This window comes from Micropterus salmoides, unplaced genomic scaffold (assembly GCF_014851395.1).
Source record: "Micropterus salmoides isolate LMB-PRFRI ecotype aquatic unplaced genomic scaffold, ASM1485139v1 Ms_hic_scaffold_13, whole genome shotgun sequence".
NCBI lineage: Eukaryota > Metazoa > Chordata > Actinopteri > Centrarchiformes > Centrarchidae > Micropterus > Micropterus salmoides.
The window spans coordinates 34,070,515-34,095,862 of NW_024040374.1; the positions used below are offsets into that span (position 1 = coordinate 34,070,515).

The following is a 25,348-nucleotide window of genomic DNA, read 5'->3' on the forward strand; positions in this document are numbered from 1 at the left end:
TATAAATATATGCCTACTAAATACGTCTGAACTAGGTACGTCGCCTTACAACCGTGTGATACACATGTCGTCACTAGGTACGTTGCCTTACAACCGTGTGATACACACGTCGTCACTAGGTACGTCGCCACCAATACACCATTGTCAGTGTAGCTCCTATTTTAACTTTATTGAGTAAATTCAAGTCATGTTTTGTACAGCCTGTGTTAAATGCTTTTATTCTTGTGGTGACTGGGAACTCTGGAGTAGCCTACAGTTCATAGCCTGTGTTGTGCTTTATTGTTTGGATTCACTGTCCTATAAAATTCCACTGAAGAAGATGATGCTTTCATTTCCCCACAATGTGAAAATGGTTGTATTAGGCCTACAGTTACTTATAAAATTAATCATTGAAGTATTAGAGCTGTTTCATGCTTATTCAGTTTCTATTATTATTTGTTATAGGCATTTGCCTTTGGTTATTTTATTGGCAATGTATTTTAAATGTATATTTCTGCATAATGATTTGGATTATTTTGATCATGCTAATGCATTACTAATCAATGTAATCCTAAAGGAGTTATAAGATACTATGTTACCTTATGTCTGCACTTTTTTTTCAATTACATTGTTGTTGAAGTACAAAACACCAAATTAAAAATCTTAAGATCCTCAGTGAAGTTCTTCATTTTCCATCGGGATGCTACGCTAAGAGAAACCAGCATACTATTATACAATGATTCAAACGTAATTTCCCACTCTGCATAGCTTATTGTTAATGCTCATATAAATATAAAGCTCCCATGATTCTATACCAAGAACACCATTTAATGTTCAACTGTAGACAAACGTAAATGTAAGTGTTATCTGTTACAGTTAGGCTGACAGTGTTTAGTAAAGTTTGTTGCTGTTCTGATGCTTTTGATTGGTTCTCATGTTTGAATTTGCAGCACCACCACTCAATTAAACTGCCTCTCAAGCTGTGTTTTAAAATGGTTAACTGTTGAAAAACAAAACATTTATGGCAGCATCAAATATGAGGAAAACATTGATGTAAATAAAACATGTAGCTTGGTGTTGGTCTATTTTTTATATTATAAATGACAGTTGGGTACACAAAGTAAATGATAAAAGCACAATTTTAATCTACAGAATAGACCCAAAAGTAAACATCATGCCAGTTAAAAAAAATTAAAGATGGGAGGCTAGAACTTCAAGTTGTCCCTGATATCTATAATACAACAATATAGCATAATTTCATGGCCTATAGGCTACTCAATTAAATTACAAATATTACCAGTTATATTTTTGAAGTTAGAGCTATAGTTTATTAATGAATAAATGTAAAAACACACTCAGTGTAATATTTAATTAAGTAAACACCACAATTGAGATTTTCAAGTTTCTGCTGTAAACTTCTCAGCTGACATAACTTACAAAAGCATCAGAACAGCATCACACTTTACTAAACAACTGTGGCTGGAAATGGCAAAGGAAGACAATGTGCACATGAAATACATGCAAAGCAACAAAATGAATATTATTCAATATCTAGCCAAGCTTTTTAAAGAAAATATTCAGATGGCATCTTAAACATTTTCATAAGAAATTGTGATTTAATTACCAGTCGGCCTAACTAACAGATAACACTTACATTTATTTATAATTAAATTATTTGACTAAATTGCATGTAAGTAGTTACTCCCAACACTGCCTGTATGTTTGTCTACAGTTGAACATTAATTGGTGTTCTTCTTGGTATAGAATCATGGGAGCTTATATTATGAGCATTAACAATAAGCTATACAGAGCGGGAAATTACATTTGTATAATAGTATGCTAGTTTCTCTTATTGTATCATCCCGATGGAAAATGAAGAACTTTTTTTTTGCTGTCTTGTACTTCAACAACAATGTAATTGCTAAAAAAAAAAGTGCAGACATAAGGCAACATAGTATCTTATAACTCCTTTAGGATTACATTGATTAGTAACGCATTAGCATGATCAAAATAATCCAAATCATTATGCAGAAATATACATTTAAAATACATTGTTGCCAATAAAATAACCAAAGGCAAATGCCTATAACAAATAATAATAATAATAATAGAAACTGAATAAGCATGAAACAGCTCTAATACTTCAATGATTAATTTTATAAGTAACTGTAGGCCTAATACAACCATTTTCACATTGTGGGGAAATGAAAGCATCATCTTCTTCAGTGGAATTTTATAGGACAGTGAATCCAAACAATAAAGCACAACACAGGCTATGAACTGTAGGCTACTCCAGAGTTCCCAGTCACCACAAGTATAAAAGCATTTAACACAGGCTGTACAAAACATGACTTGAATTTACTCAATAAAGTTAAAATAGGAGCTACACTGACAATGGTGTATTGGTGGCGACGTACCTAGTGACGACGTGTGTATCACACGGTTGTAAGGCGACGTACCTAGTTCAGATGTATTTATTAGACGTATATTTATACAGGAATTCTAACATACACCGCCGTGACGTCGCCGCCAGAAGACGTTCCTTCCATGCACTCGCCGCTGGTCTCCCGTCTGCAGTCCCAATCAAAATTCCACACGGTCTGGCGGCGACGGCAGGGTAGACTGCTCCTTATCCTTCTCCTGGTAATCCTTGCTCTGACACTATCCACTTGCCATAGAAATGTAGCGGTGATGTTTTCCTCTGCTCCGCTCGTTTTCACCGTCACCTACTGCCGCTTGTCACGATGCTGACATTTGAAGAATGAGCAGAGGACGCTAGCTAAGTGTTACCACGCTGCACAGTGTGCGGGTGAAAATCATTAACGTGAGTTACGCATCGACTTTACTGATCATGTGATATTTTAGTAGCAGTAGTCACTCACTCAATAGCAGCCTGTCTGTGCTAAACAGGGACAACCACACGTCTCCGTTGTGTGCACCGCACAGAGCTGCATCTCTGAGTTCCGCCTTTTTCGTTCCGTCAACATTACATTATCAATTAACGTCTAGATAATCGATTATTGACATTTGTTTCATAATTGTCCTAGTCTGCATCGCGATGCATCTAAAAATGAATTATTTTCCACACCCCTAGATGCTATCATGTCAATATGGACCAAAATCTCTGAGGAATGTTTCCAACACCTTGTTGAAAGTATGCCACGGAGAATTAAGGCAGGTCTGAAGGCAAAAGGGGGTCCAACCCTGTACTATCAAGGTGTACCTAATAAAGTGGCCAATGAGTGCATATTCATAGTGCATTTAAATTGTGTTTACACTGTTTTTTCACATGAAGTCAAACAACACAAAGACTAATAGCTTCTCTTCTTGAAAGTCAGATGTGTAAGCCTCCTTATAGTTAACCTGGTTAGAAAATCAGATCTAGGTCTTCCATCACTGTTTCCCTGGTCTGAGAGATGCAGAGAAGCTAAAAATAACGTGGGAACCCACATCAATACTCACACTTTTGACACAGACTGACACATACGCACAGTCTACCAAATATCTGTGTGAATGATATAGTGCTGGGCAACGCAAATTTTTTTTATCGCAATTAATCGCATTGTTATGTGCAAAATTGAATAATGAATTCTAAAGTAGTGTAGTGTAAATGTACTGCTATATACACAAAAGTGCAATAACGTGGTTTGCAAATACTTTAAACAAATAAAGTGCTTTTAACCAGCGGTATTCCCTTTATACAGTAGCAATAAAATATGCAAATCTCAACTTAAACATTACTGTGATCAAATCAATCAAATCAAATATTAAACCAAAGCTGTTCGCCACTGCCAGGGCATTACCTTTTATCTAGCTTGTTAAAACAAGTTAAGAGTCGAGAGCCACGATCAGAACAGAATAACAGGCTCCTTCTGAGCAACAGGTTAAAAGATATAAATCTGTTTTCTTGTTTTTTTTCTGAACAGGTATCAGCAGAAACATTTTTCTTTTATCAGGGAGCAGCAGAAACAGTCAAGTTAGAGTGAGGTGAAGTGGTCGAGCACAAGGTGTAGCAACAAGCGGGAGCATTTCCATGAAACTGTCACGGCTGCACATGCCCACCAGCTGCGGAAGTTGAATTGTCTTGAACTTTTTGTACAAGATGCGGAGCACAAATCATTGGAAGAGAGACCGATCCTCGCTGTTTGTGAGTTTCCATAATCTATTACTGTTTAACTAAATAGGACATCAACAGGAGGGAATTCACATGTCAGAGCATCCCTGCAAAACTAGATGAAGGCCTATCAGGTAAAGTTATGTAGCCTATCATTTTAACTGAAGTGAAATAGGCTACAGCGCACTGAAGCTGTTGCCATGGTTACTATCCATAGAGCGCCTGCTGCTTTTCTTCCTTTCGGTTTACCTGAGAGAACCTGTGGGGCCAAGCGACAACGTTGTGATTTTAAGAACATTCCTCAGACCGATGTTAATAATGTGTTAATGTGCCCAGCCCTAATAATTATTAATGAATGCAGAAATATGCAATGTTAATACATATGAATAAGTACTATTTCAGCTTCAGCAGTCATATTCTTTAAACTTGAATTATGACGAGTCGGGGGAGTTTGCATTCATAGCCTCAAACCACATCCAGTACAGCACTGCTGTTAAAACCAAATAGCTTCCGTGTTTGAGAAAGTCAGGTTTTTATTACCTCTTTAGAAATATTTATTTCAACTTCCCCATCTCCTCTGTGTGTGCACTGTCGGCCAATTTGTGTTCATACTTGCACAAGTCGTTCTCGTCCTTGTGGGAGTTGCTATGGCTCTCCAACACTATACTGGTGATTGTGGACTAACTGACCGATATACAGGATGGGTGCTCTTAAAGTTGACAAAACAGGAAAAAGCGCACACGATGCCTCTTCAAACTTCAAGCGTTCACAATGGCCCATGTTATTGTACAGCATGAGTGCTGTTCTATTTCTTCTACTTGCTTCCTCATTCTACTCATTGTTATATGTTGGATATCTTGGTGCGTATCTGAAGGAGGTAAAATAAAAGTGAATGACTCAGGCTTAAGACAGACATGCCAATCATTAACAAGGAGCCGTGTAAAGTTCAAATTTCCCAAATTTTGTCCACAAACAAACTGCAATTAAGTAATTATGGAGGTTTGTGAATGCGTATCCCACACTGTAGAGATGCAACATGAACAGCACAAGACAAAACCCCTGAAGCCATTTTCTTTGGGCTTTTTAAGCCTTTCTTACTTCTAGCTCCACCAGCTTCAATCACTCACACCACCTGCGTCTGTCAAGCCTCTTCATCCACGACCATAATACTCCCATCAAACACAAAGACCCACCAACCCCGCAATACTGCTATGTCTAGTTTTTTCTGCAATTAGCTAAAGTAGCCAAAAATGTATTTGATACCATTTTAAATGTAGACATTTTCTGCAGAAATCAGATCAATTATTTAAATGTGAAGAAAATTATGAGCCTGACACCAACATAAAAACAGAAGAGAAAAAAAATGTTTTCTCCACCAACTGACAGTACCTGTAAATTGTGCCATCCAATAATTCAGCACAGTATCCCAATGTAGTCTGTATTTGTATTTTAAGTACACTGCATCTTAGTTCACAAATGAAGGATAACATAGATAACACACTTTAATGTTGCATAGTAAAGAAGAACACTGAAGTGTGTGTTGGTACATACCTCTCTCTTGTACAAAGTAAGCGAGGTAGAGGTCGAGCTCTTTGACAGAGACAGAGATGTGTCGAGGCTGGACACAGAGGACTGGATTGGAGCATTGGCCTCCCTTCACCAGCCGCTCTCCATCTGTGCTTTCCAATGGGATTCCTTTAAATAGGATGACCATCACCAGGTCCAACCTCCACACCTTGGAAACGACAAAACATAACAATTATTGACTAAAAACAACATGAATCTAACTCTAGCCAGGGTTAGTGTAACTATATACCATGAGGGATTGCTGAACCACTGCTCCCCTTCATGTATATAATATACTGCTTCATTGAATAGTTTAAAGTTGTCTATACTGGCCAAACGTTTTACTTCAAATTTATACTTTCATTACTTGTTAACCCTGCGATGGATTGGCGACCTGTCCAGGGTGTACCCCGCCTTTCACCCGATGTAAGCTGGGATTGGCTCCAGCCCCCCGCGACCCTGTACGCGGGATAAGCAGCTGACGATGGATTGGTGTTAACCAAGCCAACTTCTCTGCTGCTAAGTGTGGGATTATGTGTGTTTCTTTTAAGAGAGATGGAGCAAATAAAATCAGATGATGTCCTCTACAGAGGGAAAAATGAAAAGCGTTTGTGTGTGACAGCAGGAAAGCTGTTGGTCGTCTTCTTTTGCCATGTTTTTACATATGTGTTGATAAAGATATGTCTGAAATACAATTTTTTTTATAATTTGCAAATGCCACATTTTTCATGCCAACTTCTTACATTATGAAAAAAAAAAAACACACTTTACCTATCTAATTAAATGCAGTAAACAAAGCGGGATTCAACTAACTAATTGACCCTAACTAACACTTGGAAATGTTCTCTGGGCAGTGGCTAACTGGGCCCAATTTGGACATTTTCACTTAAGGTGTACTCACTTTTGTTGCCAGCAAGCTGTACGCTCAATACTTTACATTGTAGCAAAGTGTCATTTATTCAGTGTTACATGAAACATGAACATGTGTGAGCACGCGCGCACACACACACACACACACACACGCTCCTGGATAGCTCACTGATACGCAAGAGCACACTACGCAGGTATGGAATGGGCAGCTGAACGCAAACAAACATCCTTGCTGATACTTGGAAAGGAATAAAACTTAACACCCGTCAGCCTGTAGATGTCCTCAAATCCTCTCCATTTCACTCAGCCAGCTCCTTTTAAATTACAGATCTGCATGATTCACATGGGTCAGACTTTCAGGTCAGAAAATCCGGAATAATCCGGAAAAATCACATCCCTGGAATATGGATCTGATGCAATGCTACTATACAAGTAATCCCAGTAAGAGGGGTTATATGCAGAGACTATGGGATATATGGATGCTTCGAAACCCATCATCAACATTGACAAAGAAACAACTTCTAGCTCAGTGTTCTAATATCCGCAAACGGCAGCTCCTATCACAACTAGAGATTGATGAGGTACAACAAATATGCTAAGGCAATTGGAAGGCAGGACGACATGTCAGCGGGGAGATGTCATCATCATTCCCACACTCAGAGATTGGGTCCCAAGCCCCAATAACAACAAGCCCTTTCGGCACAGAATCACTCAACGTAAGGGTGACTTTGAAGATCATAACCAAACTGGACCCCCAAGTACAACGACCAAGATTGCCAAGGCTAAGTGACAAAGTACCCTCTGAAAGTCTGCTAGAAGATGTGAATGCAGCACTACATACTATTCCTACGTACGCCACAGCAATAGTGATCCTAGAGATGCTTGGCTATAAGATGAACACAAGCCACAAAGAGCATTAGTCTTCTCCCCCCATGGAGGAGAAGGCTAGAGGTCAAGATCAAGGCAACACAAAGAGAGGTTAGTCAGCTCTCAGAACTACAGAAAGGTGCAAGGAAGGGGATACCTAAGAAATACAACAAGCTGTCGATACTTGAGGCTCTGGAAACTGCCAATGGCAGCTTCCACATAGAAGCTCCCGTCAGGCATCATAATGGCTAAGATGAGTAGGCACATGGCTCAATACATGGACAGGGCCCAGAAGGGAATGGGTAGTAATACCAAGCACCAGCTACTGGTTGATAGAGCAGTCACTTGAGACTGCAAGACCAGGCAGACCAATCTGTGCACCGCCTGGATTGACTGCAAGAAAGCCTATGACTCAATGCCACATACATGGATACTGGAATGCTTGGAAATGTACAAGATCAACAGGACACTAATAGCCTTCATCAAGAACTCAATGGGGCTGTGGAAAACAAGCCTGGAAGCCAAGTCACCATCAAGTGCGGCATATACCAAGGCGATGCACTATCCCCGCTGCTGTTCTGCATTGGCCTGAACCCCCTCAGCCAGATCATCACAAAGACTGGCTACGGATACCGGTTCCGAAGTGGAACAACCATCAGTCACCTCCTCTACATGGATGACATCAAGCTGTATGCCAGAAATGAGCGAGACATCGACTCACTGATCCACACTACCAGGATCTACAGGAACGACATTGGAAGTGGCTGATATCATGAAATCCTACCAGTGGCTGGAAAAGGCTGGACTGAAGGACAGCACAGAAGGACTAATCATAGCGGCACAAGAACAGGCACTCAGTACAAGATCAATAGAGGCTGGGGTCTACCACACCAGGCAGGACCCCAGGTGCAGACTGTGCAAGAATGCCCCTGAGACAATACAGCACATAACAGCAGGGTGTAAGATGCAGGCAGGAAGTGCGTACATGGAACACCATAACCAGGTAGCTGGCATGGTGTACAGGAACATCTGCCATGAGTATGGGCTGGAAGTCGGAGGGCAATCCAAAGCATTTAACGGAGTACTTGTACTCCTGTTGTCCTGTAAAACACAGGACAAGAATCGTGGGGCAAATAAGAGTTTGCAGCAGTGAGGTAATACTTTACCTTTCCTACTCTTGAGGTGCTATTTCTTTGCACATTTACTGAGCAATCCACTAGAATCTGAAGGCCGGCTGAGCGAGATCAAACAACTGGGTGTGTGTCCCACCCACTGAAACCAAGCTTTTGTCTTGTTAATCCGGAGGGCGATCTCAGCTGGGTGCAATCACTCTTAATGCCCAACACCTGTGTACAATTAGACTCACAGTACTTCAGTGAAACTTACCACTGAAGCGTCAGCGTCTGCTCCTTGTGTGAAGACCTACTTGGGTAAAGACCAGCGAGTCTACCTGTGCGAGTCCACTGAGCAAGGCCGCCTACACGAGAAGCTTTTTCCCTTTCTGAGGCACACCCACTCACCTAAAGCTGCCAGCTACAACAACACTCAGGCCATGTGCTACTACACTATTCCTATTGTCTCCGGTACACGCAAGAGACATCATGCCATCAGGCACAGAAACCAGGCACTCCTCAAGCCTTTAAAACCGGCACAACCCACATCTGTTTACTTGTCTGTTGGGTCATGGAACTGCCAGTCGGCAGTCAACAAAGCTGACTTCATCACTGCTTATGCTAACACATTATCTCTTGGGCTACTGGCGCTCACTGAGACCTGGATCAAACCTGAAAACTCTGCTACCCCCGCTGCGCTGTCCACCAATTACTCTTTCACCCACACCCCCCGGCCATCTGGGAGGGGGGTGACTGGGTAACTTTGTGGAGGAGCTAGACACACTGCTGACCACTATTTCATTCAGTTCACGGTATGCCTACAAGAAAAGCCCATTCTTCCAACACCATTGGTTTCACACCGCCGCAACCTCCGCAACCTGTCTCCAGCTCACTTTGCCTCAGTGGTAGCTTCCGCTCTACCCTTCCCCTCAACACATTTTCCTCACTTGAGGTCAATGATGCCACACAATCTCTGTGCTCTACACTAAGCTCGTTCGGTCATGCCGCTTTTCTCTATACAACATAAGGAAAATCAGGCCCTACCTCACTCAGTACACCACCCAGCTTCTGGTACAGGCCATGGTTATCTCTCGCATCGACTACTGCAATGCCCTCCTAGCAGGTCTCCCAGCTTGTGCGGTGAAACCTTTACAAATGGTTTAGAACACAGCAGCACGTCTGGTTTTTGATCAGCCCAAAAGGACTCATGTCACTCCATTACTCAGTGACCTCCACTGGCTCCCCGTGGCCTCCAGAATCAAAATCAAATCACTAATGCTTGCATACAGAGTGACTATTGGGTCTGCACCCATCTACCTAAACTCCATAATACAAACTTATGTTCCTTCTCGGCTGCTACGCTCCTCCAACGAACGCCGCCTGGCTCTGCCATCCCTTCACACAAAGCAATCCCAGTCCCGGCTATTCTCATCTGTGACACCACGATGGTGGAACGAGCTACCACACGCCATCAGAGCAGGGGCGTCCCTCTCTAACTTCAAGAAGCTCTTGAAAACTCATCTCTTCCGAGAACACTTCCTCTTATAACACCTTTAACTCCTAATCTCTAACATGCACTTCCAAAGTGACCCCAAACTGGGAGAGTGGCTACAGCAGATTCCAGGTAAAACATCAGAGGTCTCTGTCCAGAAGAGTGCAGTCCTAGGAACAGCTAAGATACTGCGCAGAACCCTCAAACTCCCAGGCCTCTGGTAGAGGACCCCAGCTTGAGGATGACACATACCACCCCGCAAGGGGTGACAGGGGGATTTATATTACACACACACACACACACACACACACACACAATATCATACTTTTTCTGTCAAGCCCCCTTATGAAGCTTAAAAAAAGTGAATTTTTTATCAATCATTTACAATTACAAAATAGCCTTGCTAGCATCCGAGCACATTTGTTTGTTTACTTAACCACTTGAATCATATTCATGCAACTGAATGAAGGTCTGCGCAAGGTGCAAACTACGGGGGAGCCAGGGGTAGCTTAGCTCCTCTAAAACCAGGATTTGTGAAATTTTAGGGGGTCTCTAAAATATTGACAATATGCTTTTTGCCATTAATTTCTATTTTTCTGTATCATCATGGATCATGCGTGAAATCAGGAGCGCCGGGCTTCGTCCAACCAGAGGGAACGATCGCCGACCATCCACAGCATGCCTGGTCGCTCCGCAATCTCCTGACCCTGGCCCTGTACAGCGCCCCACTCCCCCTACGGTACCTATAATGGGTTGTGTCGCTAGTATGACCGGCGCGTTTCAGGTGGTTGGTGACCGTTTCCTTTGGCTGGATGAATTTTACGTATGATCCGTGCAACACTGCAGCTTGTGGCTCTCTGCAGCGCCACGCAACTTTCTAAATTCTTCCATCTCACGGAGTAAAGAAAGGTCAGATTGAAACAGTGTACAGAGACTGCCGCAGCTGTTATGTAAAGCCTATTGCAGCAAAATGGCAACATATAATAAGAATAATAATAATAATAATAAGACAAGCAATGCCAGATATTTTCACATTCAGCCCCAGGCCTAGATGCTTGCAGCTATGAATAATTCAGCAGACCATCCATGACCCCCCTGAAGTAGCTCTGCACCCCCCCAGTTTGAAAACCACTGCCCTACACATATCAAACACAAATATTCACACACACACTCTATATATAAAATCAACAGAACCCAAAACCAGACAACAAACATCACATTGTTCTCTGGACAGACTTTTGTTAATTGTCCTGTATTTACTATTTTGTTTTCCTCGTAAAAGAATAATTAAAAAGTTTAAAACGGGGCACAGTTAAATATCAAAACACATGTAATCACAACCGATAAATGGTTTAGATCCACAACTCTCCATACCAGTAAATGTAAATACTAAATGTTTTGGTGTACGTTCTGCTAACTATGAAGAACGTGCATGTGGGTTTATGAATTAGAGGACATGTGTGCAGAACTTGTGAATGATCAAAACTGTAAATAGCCACGATAGCCCTAGTTGCAAATGTGTTATGCTGAACTTGTATGACATTATTCTGTAAACTAACTTTATATATGAAACATTTTACTCAACTGCACCTCTACTTTCCTTTAAGATGCAGTCTAATGTAAAGGTAGGTGCTGCTCTAGGTTAGTGAAAATTGAATGCTCTATGGAGAGAAAAATCACTAATCAATAAGATCCACTTGTATTGTGTTTCTAGAGACATACTGCTCCTATTAGCTGTTTGTTTTATGTAAAATATTGAAAGATAATACTGACCCATAACTGGCTTTTGTCCACTGCATATGGCGTACCTTTATGACGCAAAAAATATCTTGATATAACAATTATGATGTAACCCTGTGATTTTTTACTGTCATGTTCACAAGTGTACGGATGCAGGCATACTATTTTAATCTGGGTGAGAAATAATTACCCACCCTCTGAAAAACATTTGCCTGTAAACCATCATACTTATTTTCATCATACATCATTTTTGGTTAGAAGCTCTGAACTCAGCAACATTTACTTATTATCCTGACCAGCTGACACAAAACAACTGTGGAACAGAACTACTGTAAATTAATAGGTGCGATTAGGCAGAATTTTATTTACCTTGTCAGCTTGTCGGAGACAGTCTATGCGTCTCATTTTGCCTTTCTGGTCAGGGTTTGACAGGACACAGCATGCAGCTTTCTTCCCAGTGATTGACAGGACAAAATCTTCTCTGCATTCAGGTCTAATGTCCTTTCTTAGCTTGGCCAAAAGACGGCTGGCCCACTTCTGTTTCACCTAGGAACAGAATGATATTGTAAAGGGAGTTATGTCTATTAATATATTGTACTCGCATATATAAATAGCTGTAAGACCAGTAAGTCAAATTTGGAAATGTATATTAACATGTTATAAAACACTGGTTTAACTACATACATAATGTTTTTAGTTTTTAGTTTTAGCTACTTGAGTTCAAAATAAAAATATTTATTTCTATTATCCACCACTCCAATCCATCCCACCTCTGCCTTTTCCCCAAGAAGTTCGTCTTTGACAGCTCGCTCTTCTTCTTTAGTCATCCTTTTCTCATGTTTTTTGAAGTACTTCCTTTTCCTGGCCTGGAGGTTGAACCATGTGTAGGCGAAGGCACGGACCTGAGGCAGCAGAGCCTCAATGAACGGATGGAACTCATCCTACATGACAGACAGACACATTAAGTTAAATACACACGCATACACTACACACAATTATCAGTAACCAAACCAACTTTAACCACAACTTCCTTAGTTTGGACATGTAGCATCTATTTTCCTAACAGCACACCGACATAATCAGGCTACAACACAGCCGCTCTGGTGGCCCGCTTGACAGACAAGCACTCCCTCTCCACATATAGGCAGTATGTGGACACCATGGTCTTGTGGTTCCAGGAGAGCTCCCTGGAACTGATCAATAAGACCAAGAAGATGTGTTGTGGGGGGGTGCCGGGCAACTGATACCACACCCTCTCTCTGAACCACTCAGGCTGGAGGGGCAGGTGGTAGAACAAGTCAAGAGCTTTAAATATCTGGGCACTGATATTGACCACCACTTGTCCTCCACACAACATGTAGATGGGGTCTACAAAGGCCAGAGAACGCCTGAGAAGGCTGAAAGGTTTTAATGTCAGACAGGACATTTTACCAACAGTGTATCGGTCACTCGTCGAATCAGTTCTCATATTCAACATTGCATCCTGGTGCAAGTTCCTCCCAGAGAAAATCAAGAAAAAAACTCACAAGAATCATCAAACATGCCACCAAAATCACAGGCACCACTCAAATCCAGCTGTTTTTTTTCAGCCATGCAATAAAAAGAAAGGCAGACTCCATCACTAAGGACCCTTTACATCCCCTTTCCCACTTCCTTCAGCTACTGCCACCGCTGCTTCAGAGCACCTCTGGCCAAAAGAACTCACAAAAACTCTTTCATTCCCACTGCAATATCCATTTTAAACAACGACAAATAGACTGACACTACTTTAAATGCAGCTTTGTACACCTGCTCCTATTTATTTATGGAATTGTTTGTGTTTTAATATAATCTTATGCGAGTATTTCATGGGTGTATGTTTTTGTTGTATGTGAGCCCCTAACCTAAGACAATTTTCTATCATTATGTGATAGACAATAAAGTTTTTTTTTTTTTCAATAAAGTGTTATGTGGATAAATACAGTTGCAATGAATCACTGCAAATCAGTTTTATTGTCAGAAGTTACAATCGTTCAGCTGTTTGCAATGAACAAATCAAACAAAAGCAAAGGAAATATCTCAAAACAACAAATGCAACAAAGTGTTGCCCCAAATTCAACTGAAAATGCAACTTATAATGACTGTAGGAAATCCCACAGACTGTTTTATAGGCTGCTTTATGTTTGCTGCAGTGATACGGAGAAACTCTTGTAGGCTAAAGCGATATCATCCTACAGAGACTGATTAAAAGCTTTAGGCCATTGTTGCCTACATGTTTTTACAGTAAGCCTATTTACTGCTTTGAAATGTGTTTAATATTTTTTATTTGCTCCCTGTCCGTTTCACACAGCCTGTTGCAGCCGTTAAAAAATATTATTATGATAATAATAACTATTATGAGCAGTTTGGTAGGGATATTGAAATACTACATTTTAATATGAATGTAGGCTATTTATTTTAGGTTAGTAGCTTTCTTATAGGCCAACTACAGAGACTGGTCATTTAGCCCACCTCCCCACTTTTTGCGATGTGGGTGCAGGTAATGAGATTCAGTCTTTCAACCACTATTTGAGCACATTTTATGGCATGAATGGATGTTTCATTTCATTGCTTTATGAAGTTAATTTAGAACAATGTTTGGAATACTTTTGAGGGTGTTTTGAAGTGACAAGATGTTTTTTAAAGTGAGGTGGAAGACCACATCTTCAGTGCCCGAGTCTTTTAATATGGAAACGCCGACACACAGCCGAGCTGAAAGAATAAGGCTGATATTTTCATACAGCTCATAAGAACACATCAAATCAACGCATTATTATAGACTACGCTTGTTCATTTAGGCATTCACACTGTCTTCCTGAATGTGTCAGCTGCAGCTGTGTTACTTAGACTAGGCCTATGTCGCATTTCTGTAGTGTTACAGTTTGCTCGTTTGTAAAATATGCCACTCTGCTGCCAGTAGACTTGTTCATGTCTGTGATTGGTCATCTGCTGCTAACACCGCCTCTTTTATGTGAACGTGCTCACAGCTGGATTGGGAAACCCTGGGTTTCTGTCGCAGACCTGGTCCCAGTTCAGCGCAGACAAAACGTAGCAAAACTTTTTTTTCAACGGAAACGGTGGTTCCCTGAACACCCTGCTGTGTACGCAAGCGCACTGAATTTTCCTACCTTTTTAACACTGCTGTGGTTTACAAATTTGTTGCAGCCGATTGGGTAAAACCTGTGACACGCACACCAAACAGGAGAAAACATACCTTAAAGCCTGTTGCAGAACGTTGCTCATTATTGCAAGGAAACATGTCGTTCAATCCGAAAATGTTGCAAATCGGTGCAAAACGTTTTGAGATTGAACTTGCCCCAGATGGAAGTTGACGGAAGTTGAACTTCTAATTATGGTTTGTCCCAGAAGACACCGCACACAAAACGTATGACATTAATCTCGGCTTGCGTACAGTATAGATCCTAATGTTAACCGTTTTATTCTTTAGAGGGCAACAACAGAACTTTAAATACACTTCTGAGAAGTTTTGAGTTAAGAAATCAACTGTGTACATGTCGAATATCGGCTGTCTGACAAAAATTGACGGCGAATCGAAAATGTGTTCAAACAATTTCGGACTTGACAAGTTCTGACCATGGTGCTGGCAGGTGTCAATATATAGCTGCAGAGCAACGCAATGGAGGTTAGCCCTATCTGCTAGCTGCCGATGTGTGCCGCTGTAGGGTTAACGTTAACCGGTCGACATACAATCAATAACTTTAGGCACACACCCTGTGATGGTTAGGGTAAGAGTAATATACCTCGGGGGGCTGTCAGGAATAGTTAGCTAGCTAGCTCCGGTTAGCTCCCCCAGGTCCAGTCACACAGACCACTGCAGCCAACACAGCTGACGTGTCCAGCAACAGCTGAACGATGGTGTTAATGTTCGTACCGCTATTCTATCATAAAATTCTCAGTAATGTTGTAAAGTTTTAACCTAAATCAAGATACATCTGGCTCGTGATGTACAGAATATTCTTGCTTTGTGAAACTTAAAGAGGTGGTATTATGCTTTTTGGCTTTCCCCCTCTCCTTTATTGAGTTATATATCTTTTTTGTGCATGTAACAGGTTTGCAAAGTGAAAAAGCCCAAAGTCCAGCCCAACGGGAGTTCCCATCTCCCACAGAAAGCACTGCTCTGAACTACCTGAAAACAGCTCATTTGTAGTCCAGCCCTTCACTTCCTTTACTTGTGACGTCACAATGAAAACGCATTATAAAGCTTGCCAAGCGGCTAGTGGGTCAGGCACACCCTCAAACCAAGCTAGTCTGAGCAGAGGCCCTTTGGCTCGACTCGCCTTTGTTTGGTTTTCCATTGTAGAAATGTTGTACCTGTACCTACTTCCAGGTACTTTTTTTCATATCACCTTGCCTCCATCGAGGTTCCAGGCGAGCTGAGGGATACTAAAATGTAACGTGAAAACACGACAGACTGCTGATTGGTCAGAGAGAATATTCACTATTCACTGCATCATCATTGCGTGCGCCAGACAGAGGCCAGCAACAGAAACTTTTACAGTTTTCATATGGAATTTCATCACTAAATCCACTTCTGAGAAGTTTTGAGGTGAGAAATCAGCTGTGTAGATTTCGAATATTGACAGTTTTACGAGAAGTGATGGCGGAACAAAAATGTGCTTGAATATTTTCGTAGTTGAGGAGCTCTGTGATTGGCTGCGGGGGAAGCCTGCACCAACCCGCGGGAGGATCGTGTGAGGCCGGCCAGCCGCCCGCTCACAGAGCCCTCTGCTCCCGCCGTCACACAGACCGCTGCAGCAAGGCTACAAGGTTTTCATACCGCTTATCTGTCTTTACATTCTGAGGAATGTTGGAATGTTTTAACTTTAAAAAGAGAAAGCTGTGTGGATCGCTGGTGTGTGTGTCGCATTGAACATTACGTCGCGGCAGTTGTGTGTGGCGTCGCTATGACGACAAGCTATGTACCATCTCTGGGTACTATCTGCAATGGAAAACGGAGCAGGGTCGAGTAGAGTCGAGTCCATCGATTTGCGCTATGGTAGCATTTTTCAGCAAGGCAGCACAGATCATCAGAACACCGGCAACAGCTCAACGTTTAGTCCTAAAACACATTTCAACTCCGACTCTGTTTGGGCCTGGAAATTCACAATCACAACCTGTAAGTATGCTTTATTGGTTGTGAATTATATTTAAAATAAACACAATAAAAAAATACAAATACACAATACAAAAATAAACTCAATGTAACTTCAGACTGTTCAAGTGCGGAGTTGTTGTAAACGTTGGCTAACACAGCTAAATTTGTAGCTATAATACTAGCGTTTCACCCGATGTGAAAGCTACTGAGCAAACGTTCAAATTGTTTGGCCAATTTTTATGTAAAAACGAGTTGAAATATGGTGATTTTTGTAGTGGTTTAAGGTAAGATGTGGAACAATGATAGGTTACGGTCGCAGTCTGAAGCGGCTTTGATTTGGATCACACTACCATGTTTCTTACGACCCGCTCTGATTGGCTGGGAACTACGCATGTGCAACTCCCAACAAAGATTTTGTACAAGTAAGATGCATCACTCTGTAGCTCAAGAGTGGAGCATACAACACATAGGGTGAAAAGAGGAGCTGCAGCAATGTGCAGAATGAGAAAAATATGGTGTTTTTTGAAAATTAAACCATGTAAACCTGTTCTGGTACAACCCCTAAATAAGATTTTGAACCTGAAAATGAGCAGAATACCACCTCTTTAAAATCACTTTGGAACAAATATACAACAACAGTATGAATTGAAACATTGCTTTATTATCATTACGCTATTAAATAAATATTTACAGTATTAATATACTATAATAATATTATATAATTAAAAATATATAGTAAATATTAACGCATAATGTACACTGATTGGTACATTGACACACTTTATCAGCTCTTTTTATTTTTAACGGCTCTGCGTGGGCCGAACGGCCGAGATAAACGTTGTAGTGAACAACGGTGTGGATTTGTGCATTTTACATTGAATAAATTTGGAGCTACCCTAAATTCCTTTCTCCTCCCCAGAGAAGATGGGGAGGGGTCAAAGTTGCTTTCTCTAAGTGCTATCCCGACCATAAAACTGGCACCTTTTTGATTCCGAAGCTGATAGCCTGACTGTTAAACTGACAAAGGGACACGAGCCAGCCATTGGCATCTCCCTGAACAGCCTATCAAAACTGGCCCCCCCACACACGTTTCCGTGGCAACTGACCTTATTCTTTGTTTTATTACCACATCAAAAAGGAAAACCCCTGTCTCACCCAAGTGTGACATGGTCCAGACACTGAACTTTGGATGACAGAGGACTGCAGTCTCCAAAGACTCAAAGCATTTAATTAAGTTAATTAAATCTTTAGTTGCCTGAATACGTTTGCCTCTATTTGAGTAGTTATGTTGACTGTTGTTGCTATCTGTTGTTGATATTAGTGCTGAAAAGAAGTTACTTGTGCAGTGTTTTTATTTTCAGCAAGACACTCCTTCATCTAATGTAATCAATGCTTGTTCATAATACTTTCCTACAAAATCCCTTTAGAAATGATGACAAAGAAATGTTTTACTATACTCTTAATCGCCAGCTTGAATTTAAGGATGAATCAAGAAATTCCCCGGTTCCTAAGGAGAGATGATCTTTGATTTAATCCAAGCTTTCCTCATGTAACCTGAGCTCCCCCAAGTGGGCGAAATAAGTATTACATGCCCTCGTCGGAAATGCCGTTAAATGTATAAATATCCTGACCAATAATGTGACAACTGTTTCCTGTTACCAAATGCTTAGAACAGTACAACCGTTCAACCATTGAGGTTCGATTGTGGAAAATGTTTGATTATAATACGTGCAAATAGATTTCTTTTCTTTAGACATTAAGTTTAGAAAGGCAGTCCCATGGGGAAACCTGAGACGCCCCCTGGGGAACCACGCCCCAGACAACAAAAGAGCGACACGTGACCTGCTCGCTCTTCTCTTCTCTTCGCTGTTGGCTCTTCCGCCCTCTGGACGTTTCGGCACGAGCAGCGTGCCTCGCCAGGCAACGCCCAGACTCGGCCAGCGAAACAAACAGGCCCTTTTGTTTGCCTGAAGCTACACACCTGAAGTGCCGCGACATCGATCTGCCTTCAGTTTGTTTTATTTTCTTTATTTCTTTTGTCTGTTAAAGTTATCAGTCCGTTAAGTTACACTGGACTAATTCAGGAACGACCAAGTTCGATTTTAAGCCTTTTTCGTCGAGCCAACTTACCGAGGTCAGACCAAGCCACGTGGTCTCGCCAGCTACAACGAAGGAAACCTGCAAACAGCCGAATTGCCAGACGGAGGAGGCGTTTTCAATCAGACATGGAGAACCCTGGAGAATCCCTAGCAAAAAGCCAGGATCGGCAGCTAGAGTGGGACCCGTGCAACAGGCCAAAAGCAGGCTGTCGACAAGCAGTAAGACTTAACACACGTTCTGTGATCAGATGTCCATTTTAACTCCTAAATTATGACATTAGTTTACTTTCATTAGCTCTTCTATGCCGTATGAGTCAAATGCTTCCCACAATCGAACCTCCAGGCTCATTGTTCAGCAATTGTTTATTTCCCTGTATCCAACCATCTTTATATCACCTTAGTTAGAGAATAAATTCACTGTAATATAATCAAGAGCTGTGTGTGTTGCCTATTTCTAGTTCCTGCCAAGAGAATTGACCCTTTAGATATGAGACTGACTGACTGATTTAAGATAATTGAGCGATTATTAACTAACTGATCACTAGTAATAATTGTATAATTATTCAAAACTACCTAGAGGTCCGGAGACTCTAGGATTATAACAACTCTGGTGGTGCCCTTAACGAGGAAAATTTATGAATTTTAATTCATAATTGGGTATCAATTCTCATAAATTTATTAAAATGCATAACTAATAAATTTAGGTCTACTACAACGTCTAACTACAACGTCTAACTACACGTCGAGTCGACACGGACCGTAACTCTGTGATTGGTTGGCTGGGCAGCCTCGCCCTCCAAGCCGACAGGAAGTGCCCGTGCTTTGAAGTAACTTTTACCAGCGCCCAAGATGGCGGCTGTAACATGGTGGATCAATATATCTGATCGTCACAACCCGGGCGAAATGACTCGTTTCATTATCAGAATGTGATCCACTCGGTCGATAACATTTGAAAAGGCTACATCAGCGTTTACAATTTTACCCCCATTCACGTTAGCGGAGGGCTAAACCAGAAGTTAGCCGCCTCTGCTCGCAAAAGTCAACACGGAGGACGCTGTAGCGCTACTGCCGACTGGCGTTTGGGGTTTGTAATTGCAGATTGACGGACACACGGACGCACAAGTATAAATGCCTGGTTACGTGTGTAGCCTATGGCTTAGACCCAACGCAAGAGTATAAATCAAGCTTAACATTTGACATAAATGACAAGGAACAGGATACAAAAAGATTATGAAGGCACTGAATGTTCCTAGAGACGCCGCTGGAAGCATAGTTTGCGAGTTCAAAGTTAAAGGAACAGTGGCTACACTACCTAGATGGGGCAGAAAAAGGAAACTATCAACAGCTGAGGAATGCAACATTTCTGAGAATGCAGGTTGTGAAGACCCATCAAGTGACTGCAAAAGACCTGCAGCAAAGTCTTGGTGGCAACAGGTACTGATGATTCAGTGAGGACAGTAACGCACATGCTGAACATAGATGGTTTCCATGCCAGAACTCCAAGACGTACACCACTACTGACCCAAAGGCACAAGAAAAGTCCGCTCAAATATGATCAAAATCATCTAAATAAGCCACTGAAGTTTTGAGAAACAAAACTGGACCTTTTCAACACGATGGATCAGCAGTATGTCTGGAGGAAGACGAATGCCCACAGTTAAGCATGGTGGTGGCTCGGTGATACTCTGGGGCTGCTGGCATCCTCTGGCACTGGAAACCTGTAGTGTGTGGAAGGCAAGATGGATTGGACTGGAAGATTCTACAGTGGACATCACAGTTACCTGACTTGAACCCCAGAGAAAATCATCAACACAGCCTGTTCAACCTGCTGCCTTCTGTGAAGAGATATAGAAGTTTCTGCTGCCACACCAACAGACTGCAGAGCAGCTTTTCCCCCCAAGCTATCAGACTTTTAAACTCTACTTCATCCTCAGCACTGCTCAAGTGATGATAGCTTATTTCTGTTTCCCATTTTTCATAATTGATTTTGTATTGTATATTATATATTATTATTATTATATATGTATATTATCTGCTATTATCTTGCTATGTAGCAGAAGAGAGTTACACAGTTACTCAATTTCACTCTACAACTTGTTATATTGTGACAATAAACCGACCTAGCTACCTACCTACTGCTCATGAGGAATGGGCCAAGATTCTTCAGGAATGCTGCCAGAAACGAGCGTCTACGCATCTCGTTTGCAGTAGGTCATAACAGCAAAAGGGTGCTCTAGTAAGTACTAAAAATGCTTGCCATGAAGATGTTGGGAATGGAGAAGTCATTTTTAGTTGCATTTAAATTAAAACTAAATTTTGGGAAACCACTTAAAGCATTCATTGTATTGAGCTATTTCAGTTGCTTTTGTTGGATTTGTGCAAACAGCTGAAAGTCTGTACATTTTGATAATAAACCTAATTTGCAGTGGTGGTTGAATAATTTTGATTGGAACTGTAAATGTCCCAGTCAGTGGAAAGTCAGAGTCACTGCCAGACTATTTTCTCTTCCACTCACATTCTCCATGTCACCCTAATCAGGCTTTAGTTTATGGTCAAAAACCCATAACATATAATTATATTTAAAATTTCTGAGCACCTCAATGCTCAATGTAGTACATTTACAATGTTATAAATATTTGTTTTACTTGTATTGATATAAAACATGCTTAATACCAATTAAACCATGTTGCAAATATTAAACTGTTAAAGTCAGCAACTAAACAAAGTCATCTATTTTGACATTTCACATTTTAACATTTAACCTCACTAGGGTTGTACGGATATTGTGAAACTCAGGTTTCACCTACTTTTCATCATTTCTGTTTATGTAAAGGCATTCAGGTTTCCTGGAGGTGCACTGAGCTGTGAGTAATCTAACTGAAGAACAGAATGGGCTGTGTTCACAAGACTCACCTCAAACTGAAACTTCAAGATGTTAGTGAATGAATAACTTATGTTCCCTTCAGTTAAAATGTTGTATCTTACATTTTTGACCAGGTTATAATGTGTTAATCATGTTTAACTTGTCAAAGTTACAAACTTCACTAAACAATTTGGACATATTGTGTGTAATCACTATAAATGCATCATTACATTTAATAAACACACATGATCAGAGCAATGCAAAAGCATCCTTTATTTGATTTAAAATATTTTTTGTAGCTTTAAGTAAAAATGCATTTCATAAATTTTGAATATCGTGGAAAAGTTTTTGTTTTCATTATTTAAGTCAAAAAGTTAATATTTTATATATTCTAGATTCATTGCACGTATGGTGAAATATTTCAGGCCTTTTTTGTTTTAATCTTGATGATTACAGTTTACGGCTATTGGAAATCAAAAATGAATCTCTCAAAATATTAGAATAAAGAATGTATGAAACCTTCTGAAAAGTAGAAAAGTTCTGAAAAAGGTTAATTTCTGCACTCAGTGCTTGGTCGGGGCTCCTTTTGCACAAATCACTCTATCAGTGCGGTGTGGCATGGAGGCAATCAGCTTGTGGCTGCTGAGGTGTTATGGAAGCCAAGGTTGCTTTGATAGTGGCCTTCAGCTCATCTGTATTAATGGTTCTGGTGTCTCTCATTTTCCCCTTGAAAACTACCCATAGATTCTCTATGGGGTTCAGGTCAGGTGAGTTGGCTGGCCAATCACAGTACCACGTCAGCGAACCAGTTCCTAGTGGTTTTGGCACTGTGGGCAGGTACCACAGGAAAAGGAAATAAGCATCTCCATAAAGCATGTCAGCAGATGGAAGCAGGAAGTACTCTAAAATCTCCTGGCAGACACTGCCTCAACTCTGGACACCAGCAGAGGACATGGCATCCCAAATCAACACTGACTGTGGAAACTTCACACTGGACTTCAAGCAACTTGGGTTGTGTGACTTTCCACTCGTCCTCCAGACTCTGGGACCTTGGATTCCAAATGAAATGCAGAATTTACTTTCATCAGAAAAGAGGACTTTGGACCACTGAGCAACAGTCCAGTTGCATTCTCCTTAACCCAGGTAAGCCGCTTCTGACATTGTCTCTGGTTCAGGAGTGGACTGACACTAGAAATGTGACACTTGTAGCTCATTTCCTGGACACGTCTGCGCCTGGTGGCTCTTGATAACTCCAGCCTCAGTCCACTCCTTGAAAAGCTCCCAAGTTGTTGAATCTGCTTTGCTTGACAGTCTCTCAAGGCTGTGTCATCCCTGTTGCTTGTGCACCTTTTCCTACCACACTTAACCTTCCAGTCAACTTTCCATGAATATGCTTTGATGCAGCACTCTGAACAGCCAGTCCTTTCAGCAATGACCTTCTGTGGCTTACCCTCCTGGTGAGTGTCGTCTGGACAACTCTCAAGTCTTTTCCATGATTGTGGTTGTGTTACTGAACCAGACAGAGATTAATGGCTTTTCCCAGGTTGGCTTCCAATAAATGTTTTTAAAGTGCATAAATAAATCCAAAATTGTAACCCTAACCCTGGGTCGTCAGCGCGCATGTAAACGTGTAGCGTGTGTGTGTGTGTATGGTGGCGGAAGAGGAACACTTGCTGAAGAGAGTGACCCCCAGCTTTTCTGGTGTTGTGCTGAGATGTCCGCACCTCGCATGACTTTTGAATAATTTATTACCGTTGATGAACCACACAAGGAATATTTTATTGTTTTTAAATAGCCGGCTACCTGAAATAGACCCGTGAGGAACTGCAACGTGCATGTAGGTGTCAGCAGCACTGCATGCACGTAAAACTCACACAGGACCGGTGAATAACAGGGGGGGGGAAGAGAGAGAGAGAGAGAGAGATCTTCAAAAAGCCTCAGTTTAGCAGGAAATTTACAGTGTAAGTTGAAGGAAAAAGGAATAGAGACTGCAGCTCTGCGCATGAGTCACACATGAGTCGACTATCAGTCAACTATAGGCAGGATTTGACGATTCTGATTCGACTATGTAAACCCTTAGACAGCCCTAGATAACAAACCAGAGGGCTTGGGATGTTATCACTACGAGGCTTAAAACATCACATTAGATTTGATGTCTACTGTTTTAAACTGTTATATTATTATTTAAATGACTAACAAGTAGTCTAAATGCTAAAATTCCAGTTGACTGATGAACAAGTGAACTATGACTCAAAGACTATGTAAAACAACAGGAGAAAACTCTTTGTAGTACTTGCCCGTTTCGTCTCAAAAAGTCCAACAACCCATCCAACAACAAACGCCACCTAATCTTTGGAAAACAGTCTCAAACTGTGGCATTTACAGGAGGCTCAGTAAGCAAACTTTGGCATGCTACTTGCCATGGAAACCAAGTACTCAATGACTCAATTCAGACCTGCCCCAGTCAGCTTAACTAAATGAAAAGATTTCCGATTGACTTCTACAGTGAGTGCTGCTTTTTATCAGTGAAATACTGCAGTAGATATAAGTTGGTCAGTTGTTTGCTGTACACTAATTAACGCGAGCCGAACATCTGGGGAAAATGCCATACTCTGATGTTACTCACTCATACTGATGTTATCTCTCAACCTTCCTGTGTAACTGACAGCATCCCAGCACGCGAGATATATAGGATGAGAGCTACATAGACTTTGACACGAAAGCGCAGCCCTTCTTTCTCTGACTTATATTAACTCATTTTATTACAGGTGTCCTAAGACTAATTAGTGTGTCTTATTTATTATTTATGACAATCGCCTGTGCATTGTGCACTCTGTTGCCTCCAGGTTCTCATACAGAACATTCAAAAACTATTAGCCTATGACAAAATCATTTCTTAACAAATATGCATGAGTAAAATTAAGTAAATCTATTTCAGTCCCTTTTCCTCAACAAAATAAATATCAATAGAAAAATTAAATGCTAATTCGTTCGAATCAAATGAATTAAATCAAACTTATCGAACATTTGTTATATTGTCATTGAGCAAAATTATAACTCAATTATTATCATTATGTTTTATTGCCCAGCCCTTGTTCTAACCCACCGTCCAGCTGGGGCCTTCTGTGTAGAGTTTGCATGCTCTCCCTGTGCCTGCTTGGGTTTTTGCCGGGTACTCTGGCTTCCTCCCACAGTTCAGACTGTTAAGTTAGGTTAACTGCATAGAGTGCCTCCATGTGTCAGCTCTGTGAGTGACTGGCAACCTGTCTAGGATGTACCCCTACTAGACCCTCAGAGGATAAGCGGTTATAGATAATGGATGATAAAAGGTCTTAAAACTTGATTTTGGCCCCATCAGAGCCACACGATTAACTAATGAGGACCCATTTTAATTGATCCTGTCCTTCCTTACCAAATCTGCATATCAGACTACTAAAACCAAATGACATGCAGAGAACCTGATCATTTTGATGATGCAGTAGCAGCACTGATAGACTCTATCGTCGGTGTTG

The 25,348-nt window shown here is 41.2% G+C and overlaps 1 protein-coding gene across 10 annotated transcripts in view; it reads right to left on the reverse strand.

The window, feature by feature from the left end:
- nfic (nuclear factor I/C) overlaps positions 1-25,348 on the reverse strand; it is an 80,511-nt gene that overhangs the window by 50,090 nt on the left and 5,073 nt on the right. For 5 of the 10 annotated variants that reach the window (XM_038716914.1, XM_038716915.1, XM_038716911.1 and 2 more), the window contains exons 2-5: positions 20,578-20,691; positions 12,511-12,681; positions 12,110-12,286; positions 5,645-5,828 (exon numbers count right to left, since the gene is read on the reverse strand). In XM_038716914.1, the coding sequence (XP_038572842.1) occupies positions 5,645-5,828; positions 12,110-12,286; positions 12,511-12,681; positions 20,578-20,691 (646 nt within the window). Of the gene's footprint in view, positions 1-3,914; positions 4,353-5,644; positions 5,829-12,109; positions 12,287-12,510; positions 12,682-20,577; positions 20,692-25,348 lie in introns of those variants that run through there. The other 5 variants (XM_038716918.1, XM_038716912.1, XM_038716917.1 and 2 more) reach the window with 2 other exon arrangements.